General features: G+C 37.1%; 1 protein-coding gene across 2 annotated transcripts; it reads left to right on the forward strand.

Moving 5' to 3' along the window:
- The first annotated feature begins 4,712 nt into the window (after nt 1-4,712).
- Nucleotides 4,713-12,886, forward strand: LOC136203295 (protein MULTIPOLAR SPINDLE 1). Of its 2 annotated transcripts, XM_065994416.1 has the most exons (11): nt 4,713-4,934; nt 5,120-5,177; nt 5,254-5,403; nt 5,495-5,551; nt 5,957-6,036; nt 6,156-6,210; nt 7,588-7,701; nt 7,845-8,034; nt 8,454-8,524; nt 8,726-8,942; nt 12,453-12,886. In XM_065994416.1, the coding sequence occupies exons 1-10, from the start codon at nt 4,767-4,769 to the stop codon at nt 8,908-8,910; spliced, it is 1,128 nt and encodes a 375-aa protein (XP_065850488.1). In that variant the 5' UTR covers nt 4,713-4,766; the 3' UTR covers nt 8,911-8,942; nt 12,453-12,886. The 2 variants fall into 2 exon arrangements, with proteins under 2 accessions (XP_065850488.1, XP_065850487.1); XM_065994415.1 differs by lacking the exon at nt 12,453-12,886 and having other exon boundaries at nt 8,726-9,182.
- The last annotated feature ends 10,617 nt before the right edge of the window (nt 12,887-23,503 follow it).

The following is a 23,503-nucleotide window of genomic DNA, read 5'->3' on the forward strand; positions in this document are numbered from 1 at the left end:
CAAGGAGGTGGCGAGGGCCAAATATCGGCACATCATCAGATCCTTTGCCTTGTATGTACCGCTGATGTGGCTAATGACGAGCTTTGAGTCCGAGTATATCGTTAGATGTCCGTTCACTATTGTTTTGGATAATCGAAGAGCTGCGATCAAGGCCTCATATTCTGCCTGATTATTCGTGGTCGGGAAATCTAGCCGGACGACGTACCGTATTCGGAGATTATCGGGTCCCTGAACGGCTACGCCTGCGCCTGCCCGCCCTAGACCGTATGACCCATCTATACTCATGGTCCAGACGTCGCTGTTGTGAGCTTTTGTTGTCGCGGGGTTGCCAGTAGACAAACCGGTGAATTCTACGATGAAGTCGGACAGTACCTGAGCTTTGATCGTCATGCGGGGCTCAAATCGTACGTCAAACTGAGACAGTCGAACTGACCAGTTGGTGATCCGATCGGAGACCTCTAGTTTCTAGACGGCCTTCTTCAGAGGGTAATTCGTTCTGACCACAACCGTATGTGCTTGGGAATACGGTCTAAGACGCTCGGATGCTTGAGTTATGGCGAACAGAGCCTTCTCAACCTCGGAGTATCGGATTTCGGCTCATTTCAGAACCTTGCTCAGAAAGTAAATCGGGTAAAGCTCCGTCCCCTCTTCTTGAGTTAAAACGACTCCTACCGTTTCATCGGCGATGGTGAAGTACAAGTGAATGTCCCATCCTGGCCTTGGTACCGACATCAGTGGGGGTGTGGCGAGGAAGACTTTGATGGCGTTGAATGCGGCCTGGCAGTATGTAGACCATTTGAAGGGATGTTCCTTCTTGATTGCTTTGTAAAAAGGCAGACACCGCTGTGCCGAGCAAGAAATGAACCGTCCCAAGGCGATGATCCTTCCGTTGAGCCTCTGAACCCCCTGCAAGTCGCGCGGTGGCTCCATTGCCAAGATTGCCTCGATCTTCGCGGGGTTGGGCTCGATGCCTTTCTCTGACACCACGCATCCCAGGAATTTGCCGCTGCGAATTCTGAAGAAACATTTCTCCGGATTCAGCTTTAGGTTGTAGGTTCTGAAAATTTTAAACACTTCCGCCAAGTCTTGCTGGTGGTCGCTCTCTTCAGCGCTTAAGACAACCATGTCGTCGATGTATACCTGTACTGTCTTGCTGATGAGATGGGCGAACATCTTATCTACCAACCGCTGGTATGTGGCCCCTGCATTTTTTTAACCCAAAAGGCATGACATTGTAGCAATAAGTGCCTTCATGTGTAATGAATGAGGTTTTCTCGGCGTTGGCTGGGTCCAGAGGGATTTGCTGAAAACCAGCGATGGCATCAAACTGAGACAGGATTTTGCGACCAGCTGTTTGGTCGAGGAGCTGATCTATATTAGGCAGCGGGTAAGAATCCTTGGGGGATGCTTTATTAACATTTGTAAAATCTACACACATGCGGTACTTTCCGTTGGCTTTCTTTACAAGTACAACGTTAGAAAGCCAGTCCGGATAGTGGACCTCGCGAATAAACTTTACAGCTAGAAGCTTGTCGACCTCTGCCCTTACCGCGGCTTGCTTGTCCTTCGCCTGCACTCGCATCTTCTGCTTCAAAGGCACCATGGAGGGGTCGATGCTCAATTTGTGCATTGCTTGATCGGGTGAGACCCCCGTGATGTCTTCGGTGCACCACGCGAACACATCTGAATGCTCTGACAGGACGGCTTTGATTTCGTCGGCCAACGGGGACGTGAGCCTGGTCCCAATCTTTACTGTCTTGGTGTCCCTGATAACACAATCGCTGACCGGTTCGATTGGTATGGGATTATAACCCCTCATATCCATCAGACCATCCTCCAGGTAAAGCGTTGTCCAAGGCTGAGTCGCCTCCCACTGCAATCTTTTGGCCAGGATGCGGTCTCCTTGGACGGTGATCCTTTCTTGTTGAAACGGCAAAGTTAAGCATAATCCAAAGATATCGACCGTGGCCTTCAAGCTAGCCAGCAGAGGTCTTCCGATGATGGCATTGTAAGCTAGGGGGATATCGACCACCACTCATTCTGCGGTATCCTCGATCTTCTTGACACCTTCGGTGAAGATAGTCGACAGTGAGATGACTCCCTTTACTGGGACCTCAATTTTTGACAGGCCAACCAGGGGGAAAGTCCCGGCTCAAAGGGCAGTGTGAGTGTTCTTCATTGCGCGGAGCGCCGTCCAGGTGAGCAAGTTCACCGAACTTCCTGTGTGGACCAGCACTCGGTGCGTTTTAAAGCCGGCGATGTTGATGGTGACCACCAGAGCCTTCGAATGGCTGGTCCGGAGCGGTGGTTGCACCGTCAGGGTCTGACCGATTGCCTTCCTTTTTCGAGAGCTCTCCGGAGGCGCGCAGAGCGCTGGTGCCCCCCTTATGACGTGGATTTCCCCGTGGTACCTTGGCCGTTTTGGTTGATCTGCTCGGCCCGCGTCCCGCTGCTTCGGGCTTTGTTCCCTCTGCCTAATTGCCTTTGGTGGCGCGCCCTACTCCGTGATCCGCTCAATTTCCTTCTACAGCTGATAGCAGTTCTCCGTGGAGTGTCCGGAGGATTTATGATATTTGCAGTACTCTTTCTCGGTACGAGTCTTGCTCTTGTTGGCAGATGGGATCTGATGCGTGAATCGGCGAGGCTGGCTCTAAGCAGCATAATGCACTTCCTTCCCGCGGGATCGATCTCGCTCCAGGTTCGCTCGCTTGGCCCGAGCCGGAAAAGGCATTAGGGCCTCCTTGCGTGCTCGGCCTTCCTCGCGCGCTTCTGCAATCGGTCTGCCTTTTTCCTGCTTGTGCGTGTCTCCTCTGGCCTTGTCCCTGTCTGACTCCTCGTATCCTGCGGGCCGGTCGCAGTCGTCGTACCTGACGAAGGTTTGTGCCATGGTCATGAGCTCTTCGAAAGATCTTGGCATCTTTCGAAAACATTTCTGCTTTAGAGGCTCGCATGAGGTTCCTTTTGCCAGAGCGTCATGAGCCACCTCGAGGTTAAGGCCTTTAACCTGTGAGGCCATATGGTGAAACCTAGAAAGAAAGTTGCGCAGCGGTTCAGTTGCTCGCTGCTTGAGCCCGTTGAGGTCCGAGCTGATCTTCTTTACTTTTGCTGCTGCGACGAAACGGGAGAGAAAAAGATCCTTTAGGAGATCGAACGAGTCGATTGACTCTGGAGCAAGTCCTCGATACCACTCGTGCGCACTGGATGAGAGTGTAGTCGGAAAAACCTTGCACATGATGTCCTCGTCTTTTGAGTATAAGTTGATGGTGCTCATGAATGATGCCATATGGTCGTTCGGGTCTTCGGTCCCCGAATACTGGGATAGTCGAAGAGCTTTCCAGTCCCGTGGGAACCTCGTCTCGATGATCCTTTGCACTAGTGGCGTTTTGCTGGAGGTAATGCTTCCTCCCATGACGCCCCCGATGGCCCTCTTGTCAAGAAAAGGCTGGATCTTTAGTTCCAACATGTCTTCGCTACTCGCGGCCGCTGCCTCCTTACGCCGCGCACCGCCTTCTCCGACCGTGGCAGCTCCGGCGCCTCTTCTTGCGAGGACCCCGGGTCCTGCGGGATCTCCTGGCAGCGCCCCTTCTCTATGTATTTCCGCTGCTTCTTTAAGATATTGTCAGATTTTGGCGTTCTCCTCTTGCAGGCTTTTCTGTTGGTCTATGATCTTCATCTGAGCCGCCGTATGGATAGCCTGGGTTGTTTGAAAACCTTGTATTGCACTGAGGAGCTGTGTGGTATTGTAAGTCTCCTCTTCTTCAGGGCTCACCTCTTCCATCAGTGGCCCCAGGTTTCTGGGGGAAATTGGGATGTTCGGAATGGAATGCTCGATGTTAGTTATGGAGCTGGTTGCTCCTACTTCCGGCGCTATCGTCGGGACAGAGTCTGTCGGGGTTTGCATTTCGCTTGAAGCTCCGAGGTCACTTGTATTCCACGTTCACCGCACCAAATAATCTGGGAATGCGGAACAGTGATCTGGATCTTCGTCGGGAAGGTCTGGTTTCTTCGGGGGTCGGCTCTGCGCGGGGAACGGTCCCTGCGGACACTCCGAAGATTAAGACAGTTAGTTGTTCAAGAGAGTATTCTAATCAAATGTGAGTGAGGTAGGAAATTAGTTACCCGATCCACTCTTCTTCTTTAGTGGTATATTTATAGTGGATTGACTTGGGCCTGCGGGCCCTCTGTTGTCCTGGCCCATTCGCTGGTCGGGCATCGTTGGGCCTCTTGGGCCTAATTGATATTCCGAATCAGTAATCAATTAATCATTCGGTTGTTAAAAAGTAAGTCAAATGCGGAAGATATATTACACATGCCTTAAAATGTTATTACATACTTCAGAAAATAGATTAAAACATGCTAAAAAAGAATTTCTTACTTATTCAACTATAAGACATTTTCTTCTCTAATATTACAATCGCATACCCCGATCTTGGCCATTTTACTTTTTTAAGATGCGTGTAACGTATCTTTTGTATTTAACTCATTTTTTTTACAACAGAGTGATTAATTGATCACATTTTATACAAGTTTAAGGGGCTAACTGAACATTTTATGCAAATTCAGGGGGTTATCGAGACACTTTGAAAGTTCAGAGGGCCAATCAACCATTTTGAATAAGTTCAGAGGCAAATGATGTATTAAGCCAAATTTTTATAAAACAGCCCGAATGACTATGGATAGAATTTAAATTTACCTAAAAAGAAAAAAATACTTCTGAATTCAAAAAGACAGGGCGAAATATCTCCGACTCCCGCGCTAATTCGATCATGGTGGCGGGCTTAAGCGATAAAGCAGCAACCACCAAAGCGGCACCAATGGAGGACCAGTCGCTAAAGCTCGCTGTAGCAATATCTCTTCTCCGTTCAAAGCTCCTTCAAAGGCAGACTTCTTTGCCTAATCCTCCTCAATCAGACGCCCTTCGTTGGAAGCGAAAGGTCTATCCGTTTTCCATAATCACTTGGATCCTTCGTTTCTTTTATGGCAATGCCCAATGAAATTAAATTTCATTATAGGCTTATGCTTTAGTTTATTTTACTCTTTCTTTTCTCTGACTTGATTCGGAGTTTCTACAGTAGCCAACCACTGGTTGATATTATACTCCTGTTGACTTCATTTTTAGGCTAAGGAGCGGAAGCAAGAGCTTCTTCGACTCAGAGAAGATCTCAAGGAAGCAGAAGGTTGATCTCTGGATTTTTTTTTTGTTGCTACATTCTTTTCCTTCAATTTATTAGTTTTTCGTCTGCGTTTTTCTAGATACTTCTTCCCGCTGTGATTTGTTCTCGCAAAGTGCTTCATGCAAGTGCTATTTCTATAATAATTTGGGAAAATTAAGCCCTAAGCTAGATGGCGATTGCTCCGATCGCAGATTCGACGATGTTCTTCGCCGTCGGTTTCTTCGCCAAGGCATTATTCTCCATCCTATCTTCTTTCGATTTTTTTCCCTTAATAACTAATTTAATTTTGCAATGATTGTTCTGCTTTTGATTTTTTTCAGTGCGGTACAAGGAAAGGAGAAGAAAAGATGGTCCAAATAGACGTCACCATTTTTCAGGTTAATAAATACAATTGTTTGAACTTAATTAACTAATCGCACTCAAACTTGGCTCTATTTCGTTAATATAGTTGAATATTTAACTGTATGGTACCACATCGTTAACAGACATCATCGATTATTGATATAGGTAGCGCTGAGTACTGATTTTCAAACTGTTTTTTTCATGTGTTGTATAATTTACTTTTCTTAAATCAACGAATCAGCAAAATTTGTGCTGGCAGAAATTTGATGGCGTACTTGCTGTCTTGCTGATTGATGACAGATGAATGTGGATTGCTATTATGTTGAACATTTTATTGATCAGGAGTCTACACTAGTATAATATTAATACCTACAAATGTTCTTTTTCCTGATTATACGTTTTCAACTGAACTGATAATTTCTGCTTATACTATTCCTCAGATTTGAATAGTGAAGATGAAGTGGAGCAGCTTAAAGCCTCTGTTGATTTTCTCGTGGACCTCCATGACACTGCCTCTCCTGTAAGAGTGCTATTCTAGCAGCTTTTTAGATGTTTTCTTTTGTTATTTTGACACCAACTATGGAGGTTTTCTTCTGGTCTCGTGGCTTGATCTTCAGCTGTTATTTATGCATAACCCAGGTGCAGGAATCTAATTTTGCAAACTGGTCTCACCAAGCAGTGGATTTCATCTTAGGTACAGATGATGCCCCCTGTAGTTTCAGATGACTCTCTTCTCAAGTATCATTTTATGACAACCATCATTTTATATATTTTTTGGGTGATTAAGGTAGTCCATAATTAGTTGCAAGAATGCGCCCAAAGAATTTTACTGCCAGTATCATATTTCCAGGAGATTTCTTGGGCTATGCATACGAGTCTCTAAGAGAGGGTTAATGGGTGTAATGTGAATGTAGGTTAGCCTCCTAATCCCAATTATGATTTCTTTTGACCTTCCTTGGAATTTGGTTACAATTACATGGGGGGTTGAACTTGAAGCAAGTCGTCGTGCTTAGATCCCGATCGGCTTTTGCTACGGGTTTGCAGGGGAAGTAATTGGCCTGGAGAGAAGAGTTGTTTTCAGCTTACATATATAGGTTAATGGAGGTTAGATATTTAAGCACATTACCACTCCTAACCTGCTATTTCGGAGTGTCATGTGGAATTTCTAAGTTACTTTCATGTGCGTTAACTCTTGGAAAAATATGCCCTTTCCAAGTACGCCTCCATTCTTTAACCTTTGTTACATTTCCTTGTCCTTGCTCCTAAAACTTCCATGCAATTTGTTAGGCAATTAGCATGGTGATAAACTCTTGGTTTCTCTTTTCTCATAATGCGTGGGCTTCTATTTAGACGGAATAGTATAGTACACGTTAATGGTTGATCTGTTTTCTAATCTCAGAAGAATGATGTTGAAGACTGTTAATACTCCGTACTTATTTCTGTGGTCTGTTGTTATGGACGCAAGATAAGTATTTCCTATAATCTGTACTATCGTAGGACAAATTTACAATCAATAATATTCATAGTGACCGAACTTCTTTATATTTTTAGCTTAGTTATACTTCATATATTAAGCTGGGCAATGCAAGTGAAGGAAAAAGTCCCCTAGGATGAACAATGAGAAACAAGAGAAAGAGTTGTGGCAGGCTGCCTAATCTGATCATCTAAGTAGTTCATTCTCTGGCAACCTTTGAATCAAGTGAGAGCAAAGTATGTATTTCATAGCCATGAAGAATGGCTGCTGAAGTTTTCAAAACATGATAATGTCTTAATATATTGATTTGTAAAAGCTGTTTTTAGATAAGTAGTTCATATCAATGAAGAATGGCTGCTGAAGTTTCCAAAACATGATATAATTATCTTAATATATTGATTGCTAAAAGCTGTTTTTAGATTGACTTTCAATTATGATGTTTTGTTACATCTGATTGAGTTTCTTATGGTTGATGCTTTATCAACGATGTTTCGCTTCTCATCCATTGGCTGGTTTACTATCTTGAGTTTTATTTGTTTATTCTTGATTGCTTGCGTCTGGTACTAATGGTATACACTTTTTCTGTGTGTCTCACAGCATCATTGAGGAACCTATTGCCAAGAGCAAAAAACATGGATTTTATTGAAGAAATTGTCAACAGCTTAATTGTGCGACTGATTAGAAGGATGTGCACTCCTTCACAAGGAGTTGGTATGTGTTGGTTAGAATATGTCATGTATTGTGAACTTTTTTTTTTGTCTCAAATATATCCTATTTTTACATTGAGAACATTTTTGTCATCTTCTTTCTTGAATGATACTACCATCAGCCTTCTTTTCCATATGCTGTTTTAGAGTCGCACATCGATTTTGATGCCCAATTCTATATTCAACACTTGATCCGCAAGCTTGGAAGTGACTCCTATATTGGCCAGCGTGCAATACTTGCAGTATCTCAGAGAATTTCTGCGGTGGCAGAGAACTTGCTTTTTTTGGATCCGTTTGATGATGCGTTTCCAAATATGCATAGGTGTTTGTATATAATGTAAGTATTTTTTGGTAACATTTAATAATCTTCATCATCTATCTCAACTCTAAATCTAATTCCCTTTTTAAAATTAATCTGTTTAACGACCGAATCCCTACAATTTTAAGTCCAGGAATGCGTATAGTGATGAGATTTATTATTAGTTCTACTTATCAATGAGACCTTATCTTGAGTTCAAAGTTCATGAATATTGAAATGTCATTTAGCTATCATGTAATGGCAGTTCAGTTTCTTTACCTTATACACTTTGAAATTTTATGAATAGCTGATTGCTGATAGTTCTTACTACTTGGGTACAGTTTTTCTGTTTCTGCTATGACTTGGTAGCTTCCTTAACTTTATCTATTAGATAAGCTTACTTATTTAATTTATTTATGTATTGCTAAAATGTTTTCATTTCTTTATGTGAATGACAGGATCCAGCTTATTGAGTATTTGGTGTGCGATTACTTATTGACTTGGTCGGAGGATAACGGTTTTGATAACGGTATATATCTTGGCTATATTATGTTATGCTTACTAAGGCTCTTATGTATAATTTCCATTTTTATTTGTGGTAATTAAATTTTCATTTTCTTTCTGTTAACTTCTAAAATTTTTATGCTGGACGCATATGTTGTCTCAAACAAATGTTTAAATTTTACCAAAAAAAAAAAAAAGATTTAATAAAATATGACACCGCTTACAGTGCTGTTTGAAGAGTGGGTGATATCGCTATTACATGGTCGAAAAGCACTAGAACTTTTGGAAAACAGAAATGGGATTTACATGTTGTACATGGATCGAGTCATGGGCCAGCTTGCGAAACAAGTGGGCCAGGTTTCTTCCTTGAAGAATCTCAACAAAGATATCCTGGATAATCTATTCTCCTGACTGCATACCATGTGAATGCTACGTTCCTCAAGGTATTTTCCATCTACTTCTATCAAAAGGCTTTGCATCTTGGAAATTTCAATATCAACATCAATTGTTTACAGCAATTTTAAAATACTAGAGAAACCCTTTCTATTCTTGTTGTTTTCTTTTTCCTTTTAAAGAGCCAACTAGATCGCCATATGTTCTTCAGCTGGATATTTCTTTTTTGCAAATTTGATCAGATATGCTTCAACTTTAAACATTAAGCATCTAATGTGACTAAAGAAGCAACGGACTTTTCATGAAATTCGAAAGGAATATATACCATTGCGTTTTTTCCTTTTCAAATATTAATAACAAATTTTGTTATGCAAAACCATCCTTATCATCTCTTCTACCTTGTCATAATGGTAATATTGAAAGGCAGAGTAACAAACAAAAAAGATTAAAGATTCTCATTAGAATAAAGCGCTAATGAGACGAGGTTAACGTGCGAAGAAAATAGAGATACAAGAAAACGAAGGAGGTGGAAAGATTGTAGAAAATATAGAATGGGAAAATTACCCAAAACCAAAACACAAGGTTCTTTACATATAAAATACAAAAGACATTAATACAATTAACTATTTCGAAAGAATAAAAAACCTTTTATTTTTAATTTCTATTACTCCCTTCAAGCTATAGTGCAAGTAGTGAGGACTAGGGCTGTAAACGAGCTGAGCCGAGTTTTGGCCCGCTTGAGTTTGGCTTGACAGTTCCTTATCGAGCTCGAGCCGAGCTTTGAACTCGGTTCGTGCTCAATTTGCTGTTCGAGCTCGGCTCGTTTAGCAACTTGATTGTTCACGAGCTGCTCACGAGCCGAGCTCGTTTATCGAGCTCACGAGCTTGCTCACGAACAACTCGTTTTATCTGTTCGTGAGCAGTTCATTCGTTGTGCTCGCGAGCTTTGCTCACGAGCAGCTTGTTTATTTTTCTATGAAAAGCTCATTTCTTGTGCTCGCGAGCTTTGCTCACGAGCAGCTTGTTTATTTTTCTATGAAAAGCTCATTTCTTGTGCTCGTGAGCTTTGATCACAAGCAACTCGTTTGTTTTGTTCACGAACGAGTTCGTTTATGGTGTTCACGAACAAATGGGCCATTATTTGGGTATACTTGTAATATAAATTTATACACATTACTACACTTTTTTTTTTTAAATATATAAATATTATAATTGAGTTAGCTCATGAGCTTTTATCGAGTTTGTTCATGAACTTCTTCACGAGCCTCTAATCGAGCTTGTTCGCGAGCTTTCGAGTCAACCTTTGATCCGTTCAAGCTCGGTTCGTTGCTCACAAGCGGCTCATTAAAAAATTGAGTCGAGCCGAATTGAACTTTTATCAAGCCGAACGCCGAGCCGCTCATGAGCGGCTTGACACATTTACAACCCTAGCGAGGATACCATCTTGTCAATTATAGGCTGAAAAAGTTTTGTAGCTAAAACTTTTGTAAAAACATCAACAATTCGATTTGTAGTAGAAACAGGCAAAGGACGAATGAGGCATACTGTCAACTTTTTTCTTAGAAAATGACAATTGATCTCAATATGGATTTTCCTCTCATGAAAAATAGAATTGCTTATTAAATAAATTGCACACAAATTGTCGCAAAAGAGTGGAACAAGCTGATTATGTAATAACTTGAGTGCTTGTAAAATGTATACTAGCCATTAAACTTCGGCCATAGCAGAAGCCATGAATATGTACCTAGCTTCTGTACACGATCAAAGAAATTGTAATTTGTTTCTTGCTTTTCAAGAAATCAAAGATTGTCTAAGGAAGACACAATAACTAGAAACTGATCATCGACCATCCGTGTCAGAATAGGCTTGCAATTTCATCTCAAATATGGATGAACAAAATAACCCTTTAACAGGATCACTTTTTATCATACCGCAAAACTCTTCTAGTGGCTTGAAAATGATCATCAGTAGATCTCGATAAACATTGGCTCAACGTGTTGTCAGAAAAAGCGATTTTTGACTTGTGATAGTTGAATAATCTTTCTATCAAACTTCTGTAAATAGTAGGATCAGTCAAAACAGTCCTTTGGATTTTAGATAACCGTAAAATAACATCAGGCTTATGAAAGATAGAATTGCTTATTAAATAAATTGCACACAAATTGTCGCAAAAGAGTGGAACAAGTTGTTGATGTAATAACTTGAGTGCTTGTAAAATGTATACTAGCCATTAAACTTCGGCCATATCAGAAGCCATGAATATATACCTAGCTTCTGTACACGATCAAAGAAATTGTAATTTGTTTCTTGCTCTTTAAGAAATCAAAGATTGTCTAAGGAAGACACAATAACTATAAACTGATCATCGACCATTCGTGTCATAATAGGCTTGCAATTTCATCTCAAATATGGATGAACAAAATAACCCTTTAACAGGATCACTTTTTTATCATACCGCAAAACTCTTTTAGTGGCTTGAAAATGATCATCAGTAGATCTCGATAAACATTGGCTCAACGTGTTGTCAGAAAAAGTGATATTTGACTTGTGATAGTTGAATATACCAATCTTTCTATCAAACTTTTGTAAATAGTAGGATCAGTCAAAACAGTCCTTTGGATTTTAGATAATCGTAAAATAACATCAGGCTTGGCAGATAGCAAAACATCTTCCAAGAGTTCCACAGCATATTAACATTACTTTAATATTTTAAAGATCCTAAATCTTTAATTTTAAATTCAAAATCTAAAAGACCATTAATATTAAAAATCTCAATAATATCATTACTTGTCATAATAATATCATCATCATTATAAGCTAAAAGAATAGTAAAGGAAGTGTCTAAATTTAGTAAATAAAAATTGATCACTATCACACTGTTTATACTCATGTTTAAAAAAAAAAAATTGATATTATAGCAAACTACTTCTATTAACTTTTTTTAAACTATACGAAGACTTTTTTAGTTTACAAACTAAAGTAAATTGAGGCAAAACTAGACGAGAAGGTGGGTTGCATATAAATTCTTCATTGAAGAAAAGTGTTATTTACGTCATATTGAAAAAGAGGCCAATTTTTAACAGAAGTAATGACTAAAATGAATTTCACAGTAATCTCTGATCACTTATCATGTAATGTTTTTTTAAATAAATGCTAAGTCATCTTATATTAATTAAATTGATTTTATTTATTTATAGGATTTGAGCAAGTGCAACGACTTATATATAATTTATAAAAATAATTTTAAAATAATTATATAAATATTATTTATTTATTACATTATCCGATCCAATTAATTTGAATTATTTAACTAAACTAAGTGATTCAAGATTTAATTATAAATTTGATTTGATATCCGGTTCAATAGGATATTGGTTAAAAATGTCTTTTTTTTTGGATAGGAGTTAAAAATGTCATTTAGACGGAATTGTTAAATTCTAGCATATCATTGTCCCACTTTACCTGATGTATTTTCGATTCTTAATCTAGATGTTTGACTTGGTCACTTTATTGGCTTGTATGCTAATTTATTTGTTTTGGGTGCATGAATGCCAATATAGTCTAAAATTCGGATTTGCCAAGGGAATGCAAAAATGTTGTTTTGAAAGAAAGCGGCGCCCTCTTTTATCACCGAAAGTGAGTGGGGATTGGGGCAATCCTTCTTTTACTGCCGACTGCCAGCCTGTTGCCGTCATCTTGTTCAGCTTTTCAACTCACGAAGTAGTGCGCTTTGCTTAACATACTTCTTACTCACTCAATGTTCCTCAGGTTGTGATGGATGGGCCAAAGGATACCCTCTCCGGGGGAATTACACAAAAACTATTTACAACCATGTTAAATTATAATTTTGAAATATGTTAAACTAGTAAAATCAGTACTTTTAATATATTTTAAAGATTAAAATTTATAAATTCAAAGTCTAGAATATATTTGCTACGGTTTATGATTAATGAATTGAAGTATAGAATTTTTAAATTATAGTGTAAAACCATAATATATAGAGAAAAATGACATATTAAGTAAAACCATAATATATAAAGAATAATGACATATTAAGAATTAAGTTTGGTGATGTGATTTAGTTGTAATTTTGTAGTTAATTATGATATTCATGTAATTGACCCCTCTCTATGTGCCACTTTATAAATGAGTTTTTTCTTGAGAAATTTATATATAAATTCATATTTGAAAAACTATTTTCAATTATGTCAAGTTTTAATTTTCAATTATGTCAAACTAATAAACTCATTACTTTTAATTTAATTTAAAAATTGGAGTTTATAAATTAAAATCTAGGATATATTGTCTAGGGTTTAGAATTTATGAATTGAAGTTTAAATTTTTTAAATTAGGGTGTAAAAGTATACTTTATTTATTATATATAGAAAATACTGACATAGTCAGAATTAAATTTGATAATCTGATTTAGTTGTAATTTTGTAGTTAATTATGATATTCATGTAGCTAACGCTTTTTTTTTTTCCAAAAATGAGTATTATTTATTTTTGGGTTAATTTCAAATAAAACTTTGTGGTTTCATATATATATTTTTTTTTTGCAAATCAGCATTGTGGTTGATAAATTTTTTGTAGCACTGGGTCCGGCGGGTTGTGAAGGTGTATCCCAAAATTCTATAGGTACTCGGTTGGTTCCTTTGCTTTCCTATTAACCAATTCATTTGCATTCTTAGCGGAGCTTCAAACTGCAATTTTTGCCATTAATAAAGCTTTTGAGAAGGGTTGGAGCTCTTTTTGGCTTGTGGTGACTTAGACCTTCCCGGTGAACATTTTGAGAGACCACTCCACTCTTGTTCCTTGGTGTGTTAAAGATGACTAGAATCATTGCATTTGTCAACTATAGTTGATGAGTTTCACACATATATTTAAGGAGGAGAACTATGTTGCGAATGCCCTGGCTGCTTATAATTATAAGAGGATTGTTTTAGAACGGGAGTGGTGAGAATCTCATCCTAATTTTTGTTCTAGTTTTACTATTGACAACCTTAACAACCATCATCAATAGTATCAGTTTACTTAATTTGTTTTCTTTATTCTTATATTTTTGTATTCTTTCTCTTTTTCTTTAATAAATTTGGGGTCCTATGTTTTGGTCGTTATCTCGGATACCAACCTAATTGGAATGTTCAACATCGTCCATTTCCTAGCTACCGGACTTCCAATTAAAAAAATAGTATATTTGCTAAAAAATATATTGTAATTAAGACCTTTATAAAGTCCAAGAAAAGGGAAATTATTAAGGAATGGAGAACTTTTCATACATATTTTGACATGTGTAGCATAAACCCACATATATTATAAGACGTCCCACTATTTTATTTATTAAGTGAGATTAAAATATACGTGTCCAAATATGAATTGAGAATTCTCTAAATGAGATGGAAACCAATCCTTAATACAAAGAACTCTCCAAAAAGTGTTCTATGACTATTAGTAAAAAGGTTAAATGCCATGTAGATTTCCATGTGCATTTTGACAAAGGTCACGTGAGGAGAGAATATTATGGTTGGAATCAAACTCCAAACTCCAATAGTACACTTGAACCATCCACTTATTAATATCTCATTCTCATCAAAGAAATAAGTAACTATAAACATCAAATTCAAATATCTGTTCCTCTTGTTCTTATTGATGGCTCAAATGAGGGTTCAGTTTAATTTCCTTCTGATTACCCTTCTCTTGCTGTCTAAATGTGTTTCAAGTTCATCTGATGATCAAAACGACAAAGCAATGGTTGAATCCTTTGGTGAAATAGCAAATAATAGCAATAAGCTTGGAATATACATTAAGAAAAGAGGTGGTCGTTTTGCTGTTCGTGGCGGCCGTCCTAAATCATCTGCAACCTCAACTCACAACTCTTCTCTTCATTTGATTGTCTCCCTTCTTGGTTGTTCTCTTGGGTTGTTCCTGCTCTAGCTTTATTTATGTATTTAAGTGGGAAAATGCATCATTGGAGATGATTTTGTGTTTCTGACTTTAAAAACAATACTGTTTGAATAAATATGAATTTAGAATTACACTTTCTAAGAGTAGAGGTGATCTTCCATAACAAGGACTTTTTCTCAATTATGAGTCTTATTTTTTCACATATCTTAAATATGTAGTTAGAGTATGATACCTAGACAAACTCTTTGTACTTATAACACGGGTAAATTACACCAATTGTATCCGAACTTTATCATAATTCATATTTTGGTATCTAAATTACATTTTGTTCTAATAATACGCGAAGTAACGATGATCGAAAAATTTAGCATATTTTATCGGTCAATACGAGTTTCACGAGTTAATTACATTAATGGTACGTGAACTTTATCATAATTCACACTTTGATACCTGAATGTCATGTTATTCAATTAAAGGTGACTGAACAATTTAGTACATTTGATCGGTTAGTGACCGGTTAACGTGAATTTGACCATTTTGAACTAAACATGCAGAGAGAAATCAGAAGTTAACAGAGTAATATGAATGACATTTTGTTATCGAGACCTAAATTGATACTTTTTTCTAAACGTTAAGCCTACATTGGTACTATTTTGATACCTTATCCCTATATATATATATATATATATATATATATATATATATATAGCTTAATGTACTAAAATGTTGAGTCATCTTTATTTGACGTGTATGTTTTGGACAAAATGAAATCTAGGTACAAAAGTGTGAATTAGTGTAAAGTTCAGGTACCATAGGTCTAATTTACTTATCAAACTCGCATTGACCGGTAAAATATACTAAATTGTCTGGTCATCATTACTTCAGATATATTTTTTGAACAAAATATAATCTAGGTACCAAAGTGTGAACTAGGATAAAGTTCATATACCGTTGGTATAATTTACTCCTTATAACACGTTTGATTTAAATTTCGGAATCGAAATAAAATAAAATTAGATCACCATTTATTTTATTTTATTTTATTTAAAATCAGAATATGATTTCTTTTGTATTTATGTATTTAGTATCAGTTAGTGATATTTTCGTAATATACTAAATATTACTAATTTCAACCTTAGCACATGTGGATATGAGTACAGACGTGTTAGAGAAATTAATTTCCAATTAGTTTGGACGGTTACATAATAAATGCCCGAATAATTTGATTTCTAAACGAAACGATTGACGAGTGATTGAAAAAATTTTCCTTTTGGGTTTCTAGTGCCTTTATAGAAGCTATACTAGAAATGATAATGACTACCAAAAATAAAATGTGAAATTGACATGATGATTGTGAGGAAAAGTCAATTTTATTAATAAAAAATGGTTCAATTACAAGAAATTATAAAACACAAGCAATTACAATATACGTTTTGAATGAAATTTTATTTCATGGGCCAACTCTATTTTATGTCCAATGAAAAATAACTACCCCATACTATGCTCCACTAAGTAATTACTAACCTTACAAGTTAGTTTATAGTTAGGAGTTAGTTAAGTTAGTTACGTTAGAGCAAATTTAGCAACTAACCAACTAACTTTACACATTTTTCTCACTCAACTTCCAAAGCCCATTCTTTTTTCTATATTGATTCGTTGGGGGCCCACGAGTACTTTCCAGATTCCTCTAGATGTTTAGTTTATGTAATATTTAGTATTACAAAAAATCGTGTCTATTTGATATCCAAAAGGTCGTTTGGTGTAGCGTAGGTATTGCTGGAAAAAAACAACAAAGAGAAGACTTTGCCCCTATTTTTCACCTAACTTCCAAAGCTCATTCCTTTGTCTACCCGTTGGGGGTCCACGAGTACTTTTCAGATTCTTCTTGATGTCTAATTTCTAAAATGTTTGGCCTTGCAAAAAATTGTGTCCGTTTGATGTCCCAAAAGATCATTTGAAACGACGTAGATGCTGTTAAAAAAATATATAAAAAACAGCAAATAAAGCTTTCCTTTCTTTTTCTATTTTATGATAATCTTCTTTTATTATTTATATTTCATAATTCATCTTTTTAATCTAATTTTTATTTTACAAAGCATATAATAAAAATTACAATATGTTTTGAATGAAATTTTATTTTATGAACAAGGGTATCATTAATTGTATATAATATATTACTATTTAAATAATAATATCATGATTAAAATTTAGTACAATGATGATGTTTATATATATATTTTTGTTACATAATATAAAAAATTTGGGCCTTTTCAAGATAATACAAGATTGTGAGGTAATATTAAAGAAAAAAAAAACGTATTGTGACAAAATAAATAAATATTGATAATCCCATAAATGAGCTTGATATATAAGAGTAGAAAATATGTAATTTTCATAAAAGGGAGAATGTAGTTCCTATTGTTTTTTTTGTTACTTAATTTCTGTAGGATTAATTTCAGTTCAAATTCAGTTCAGTAATTTGTCATTATTTATTATAATTATAATTATTTATATATAATTTGTAATTTAGTATTATTTATATATAATTTATTATTTATCATTATATATATAATTTATTATTATTTATTATAATTATAATTATTTATATATAAAATTTAGGGTAAAGTTCAAATAAAACCCCTGTGGTTTCACTAATTTTCAGATAAAGGAATGTGGTTTACTTTTTGTCAAAACGAGTACTGAAGTTTTCAACTTTAGCAAAATAAGGACTGTGGTTTACTTTTTTCGATTGATACTATTAAAATCACCCTTAACAACTTCAAAAATGACATATTATAAGAACTACTAATATTCTAAGCAACTTTAATTCTTCAACTTTTTTATTTCGAGATTATTTAGATGATGTTTGGTAAAGAGAGAGAAAGTTAATGTTTAGAGAGAGAAAGTTCCAAAAAAGATGATTTTCTAAAATCGAAAATGTAGTTCCATAGAAAATATGAAATTGAACAACTTTAATTCTTGAAAATTTTCATTTTCAGGTCGTTAAAGATAGTTTTAATAGCATTATTAAAAGTGCGAAACCTCAGTCCTCGTTTTGACAAAAAGTAAACCACAGTCATTTATCTGAAAATTAGTGAAACCACAGTGGTTTTATTTGAACTTTTCCCTAAAATTTATCATTACAGTTCGGTAATATTCAGTTCAGTTCAGGTCAATTTATTTAACTTTAGTAAAAAAAAAAACAGGACCTTACTTTTATTTAACTTTGATATCCTATTTTTTACCCAACCGATTACCCTCCTAATATCATGTATTAGTTACGATTGTTTTTAACTTACCCCTATGTAGACATTCTCGTTAGGGGTGGTTTTTAAAAATCATTTTTATTTAATATAAAATATAAAAAATAGCAAAAATACAGAAAAATGAAAAATAAATTTTTTTGAGCCTGTCTCAAATTTATTTTCCTTTCGATTGCCTCATCTCGGCTAGATGTACTCTGTCTCGGTAAAACAGGTCTTGGCCTTTGGAGACGGAGTCCTGATGCCATTTCATGGCATCCCTTTAGTGGGAGTGATAGAGAAAAAAAGATAGAAAGTCATAAGACATGAAGTTTGAATTTTTTGCTAATTAATAGGACTCCAAATCATCATCACAAGCCTCAATAAAAAAAGCCCAATTAACTTCTATAGTAAAAACTGAGCTCTTGTCTCTGAAATTGATCTTCAAAATTTTCGTTTTCTAAGAAATCAAGCTTCGTTCTAAAGTTTTAATCTTCGTCTTTAAGTCTTTAATTTCATTCCCCAACCCTTTAATTCGTTTGAAACCAAGTTTCCATCAAACCACCGCCATCATTTTCTCCAAATCTCAAAAGCATCCTTCAACATAAATTATAGCTTTCGATCTGTATTTTCATTCAATTCTCGGTTTATATATAGATAATGCCTTGATCACATGACTTCTTTAATAAATGATTAAATATATTAAAAGGACACTTGATGCAACTTTCACTATCAAAGGACCTTGGCCATGCTAAGTACTTTCTAGGTATTAAAATAGCGGGGTCTATTTCTAGTATTATATTCAGTCAATAAAGATATATTTCCGACCTTATTGCTGATGCATGTTTCACTAGTGAACTTTAAACATCTAATCCTTTTTCAAGTGGAGTAAAACTAGATACAATATCTCCAGATTCCAAAATCCTAAGAAATATCACAGGATTATTAGAAGATTATTATGTCTAGGTTTTACTAGCATTTGCTACTCTACAATTAAGTCAGTTCATGCTTAAACCAACCGAGCATCAAATGATAGTGGCTATACATGTTTTGAAGTATCTAAAACGTACAATACACCTTGGTCTTTTCTATCCAGTAACAAATAATTTTCAGGTCACTAACTATTATGACTCTGATTAGGAAAGATGCAAAATTAACTAGATGATCTATAATATAGTATTGCATTATATTGGGATATTCCCTTGTGTCTTGGACATCCAAAAAGAAAATTACTATAAGCAAGAGTTCTACAAAAAGCAAAATATATAGATATGAGCACAACTGTATGTGAATTGAAATGTCTTAGCTACTTACTTGGTGAATTCAAGATTAGAGTTAAGCTATCCATATCTATGTTTTGTGACAACCAAGCAACCATCTATATAGCTGTAAATCTCTTTTTCCATGAGAAAAAACATATTGATATAGATTGTCACATAGCAACGAATTATCATGTTAATGATTTCAATGATACACTTTGTGTTAGCATACAATGAATACGTAGCCGATTTCTTAACAAAGCCTTATCTAATTCAGCTATGCAACATACTATGCAAAAGCTAGGATTGATGTTCATACCTTCTCCGATTTGAGAGGGAAGTGTTGAACTATATTAACACGTTTCAAGTGTGCAAGCATCTGAACTATTCACATTAATAATAAATAAAATGAAAGAATAGAAGGCATGAAACATTAGCGAGGAATGCAAATTCTGTTATAACTAGACCCGGGCATGGGCTGGCGAGCCTGACCGACCTACCCAGGCCCAGGCCTATTTAGCCGGGTTTGGACACATAAAAATGCTGTCAGGCCCGACCCGTCCCAAGCCCACTAAAAACTGGACGGGCTTGGACTTTACGAATTTTACATCGACCCGGTCCGATATACTATATAATATATATATATATATATATATATATTTATATAAATTATAATATAAAAATATAAATTATAATATACTTTTATAAACATCAATATAAATAACTTAAGTTTGCTGTGATATTTATATAAATTATAATATATAAATATAAATTATAATATATTTTTTAATATACAGATGAGCTTGGCCAGACAGGTTTGAGATTCATATTTTAGATCCGAGCCCAGCCCGAGCCCGACTAAATTTCTTGCGGGCTAGATTGGACTTGGGCTGGTCAGGCTTTATTAAAAGCCCGATAGATCTGACCCGAGCCCGCTTCAGCCCGATCCATGCCTAGGTATAGTTATAAAAAAATTTGCTGATGTGATGATTCTATAAGGGTGTTGTTAAACCCAGCCCCTAATTCCCACCCCTAGCCCCTTGAAAGGACGAAATTGCCCTTTCATGGGTTTTGGGGAGGGGAATTTCTATTTTTTTTGCCAATCCGACACGCGGGCGTGTGGCCATCACGCCTCACCGCGCGGTCGGGCGTATAGATATCACGCCTCACCGTGTGGTTGGGCGTGATAGCCCCACGCCTCACCGCAAGGTCGGGCAGGTAGCTGTCACGTCCGACCACGCGGTGAGGCGTGTGTCTATCACGTCCGACCACGCGGTGAGGCGTGATAGCCACACGCCCACGTGTCGGATTGGTAAAAAAATAGCTTTTTAACCCCGTAAATAGTTCGTTAAACCCGTAAATAGTCCGTTAAACCCGTAAATAGGCCGTTAAACCCGTAACTACAGAATTGTACTTAAAACCTAAAAATATCATACAATTGAGTCCTAAAATCAGTAAAAATAATATAAGTTAATTAATAAATATTATTAATCACAACATATAAAACTAATATAATCTAGTCCAAGCCTCTCTCCTTTCAGCGTATAGATTCTCCAAGTGACGAACACTCGGATGACAAAATAAACGCCATTGGGTGGCAATGGGAGGCACTGGAAATGTAGGATGTAAATAAAGACGTATGTAGTGATGATAACTCCCCAAATGACAAATCACAATCTCTCGCTCTGGTGGTCTTCCATCGTCCGAACGCATCGGCAGTATAGTGCAACATCCTAACTGTTGTGTAGTAAAGAGAAAAATTACTGCGTTCAATACAGATGCAACAGCATATAAGTCATCCGGACTCACCATCCATTGGGACTCACTACAACCCGCTCCTTCCCATTTAATACGTGTGAGGGCAGCATCAAATCCGTTCCCGTACACTGGCGCATACAGATCACGGTTTGCCTGCATCTCATTCTCTATGAGCACTCTCATCAGCTTCTACTCCTCTTGGTTATAAATGATGACATCGGCTAAAACACGAAATCCATAGTTACCATCTGCTACAACATCATGGAATCCAGTAATAAATGGTACGATGAGACCTTGAACCCGATGTAAATGGTGGTAATCGGCGATATCCGCATCAAATCCGACTGAAAATATTAATATATGAAATTTATCAATAAAATATATTTACTTTAACTTCAACATATATATAAATGAAATAAAATATACCCGGCATCTGGCTGTTATGCACAGATGAGGATGAGGAACGGCCTCGACTATTACTACACCTCGAACCTGAGGACCGTGCTCGACCGCGTGGTGCCTGACTGCACTCCCATGCAGTCGGATTTCGTTTTGTTAATGAATTTCCCTTTGGTCTACCCCTAACAGTGTCTTTGACCTCAGGTTCTTTGAAGCCACTTTGTTCCGGGTTTATCTGATCATGAATCATCATCGATATGCTACGCACCATTGAAGGATCTAATTTTTCAACCTTTTCCACAAGAGATTGAAAAAATCGGTGATCCTCAGACCCGTCAGCATATACTGGAGCAGTAACTAGTATGTCACTCAACCCTTCAAACGCAAAAGATCTCCAAAAAGGATGGATGCGGTCAACACGGACTGATTCATCTGTGTCAATATATGTTTTAAGCTCACATGCACACGGAATGCCATGAGTCATGGGCAACACGCATCCGCATTCACTTACCACATCCATACTCAATCCGTGCATACGCTTGAGCTCATCATTTAGTATAGCCAAACAGTAATGTGAAACGTGTAAGTCGAGATACGCGAAAGGTGCTCCACAGTGATTCACCGCAGATCTTCTTCTCGAGTCCTCGAGTGAGTATCTGATTATATACAGTGAAGGATTACAAAACTAATGTATTAAATTTTAAAAGATTAAAGCAAATAACAAAATAAATGTCTTACTTGATCGCCTCGATCTGAGCCTCAATGTCCTTGTGCACCTTCGCCCACACTGTATCAAGTGCACTAGTAGATGAATTCAACCACTGTTTCAACTGTGCATGTGAACTCTCCACTCGACAGGTTGTGGTGTTTCCTAAGTGCAACACCTTGTTCGTCCATGCTCGACAAAACTTCTCTTTATGCACTAGCCATGTGGTCTCCACGTAATCTATCACATGAGGCCAGTTGCCAGTAGTATTCTTCATGGCTACCACTGCCGCCTCATATTCGGCTATTGTCGGTGCTTCAATTATATGTTTCCATTTGGAATTCTTAAAAATTTCACCAAACCTCTTCATTCCACTCAACTTGCCTACTCTATCCTCCACATCTTTATTAATATGCCATGTGCACAATAAATGATGACTATGAGGAAATATCTCACGAACCGGCCACATCAGTCCTAACTCCCGGTCTGTAGCAATGGCTGTCGGATGCACATCAGGTTGGAGCAAAAGCTTCAATTTTTGTAACACCCACATATAACTACCCTCAGTTTCATCCTTCATGATTGCATAGGTGATCAAGAAGTTTTTGTTTGAAGGCGTCATTCCAATGATTTCAAAGAATGGCATCTTATACTTGTTTGTTTTATATGTTGAATCCATACCAACAAATAAGTAATAAGATCAGAACAGTGTGATCGATGTTGGATGTGCCATAAATAAGTGAGTCACGACATTGCTGCCCGGCACCGCTTGCGTCCAATGTATGTAGTCCTTATCTATAGCAAGCCGATAAAACTGACCGATTACATCCCGACCCTCAAAGCTCTCAGTCCTGATTTTCTCCCTGTAATTATAGATATGTCTTTGTGTCGGGCAATCCTCCGGATGTTTTTCTTTGATTGCAGCAAAAATAGCACAAGACTTAGCTTGAGCTGAACTCATTTCACGAACAAGTTTTTTGGAAGCCGGGCTTAGTCCGCTCATCTGTCTGTAGCCCTGATGATATACAACCAACTGATGACAGTGCTATCCTCTATCTCCAGGAATCCCATTCACCACCCAACCGCCCAATTCAGCGATTTCCATAACCTTTATCTAGAATTTGCAACCACAGTACTTTGTTTTTGTATTCTTCCGTAGTATAACATCCATATCCATATCCTTTTTCCTTTTATAATTCTTAACACCACGAGCACATTTAACCAATATCCACTTTGACTTGCGCCCCGTCTTGTGCGACGCTGTGGTTAACTCGAACCCGATCCCAATTGCCGTCTGTTTTGTCCAGTTAACAACTTCATGATATGTTTGAAACGTTTGTTTGG

This window comes from Euphorbia lathyris, chromosome 8 (assembly GCF_963576675.1).
Source record: "Euphorbia lathyris chromosome 8, ddEupLath1.1, whole genome shotgun sequence".
In the NCBI taxonomy this organism is placed as follows: Eukaryota; Viridiplantae; Streptophyta; class Magnoliopsida; order Malpighiales; family Euphorbiaceae; genus Euphorbia; species Euphorbia lathyris.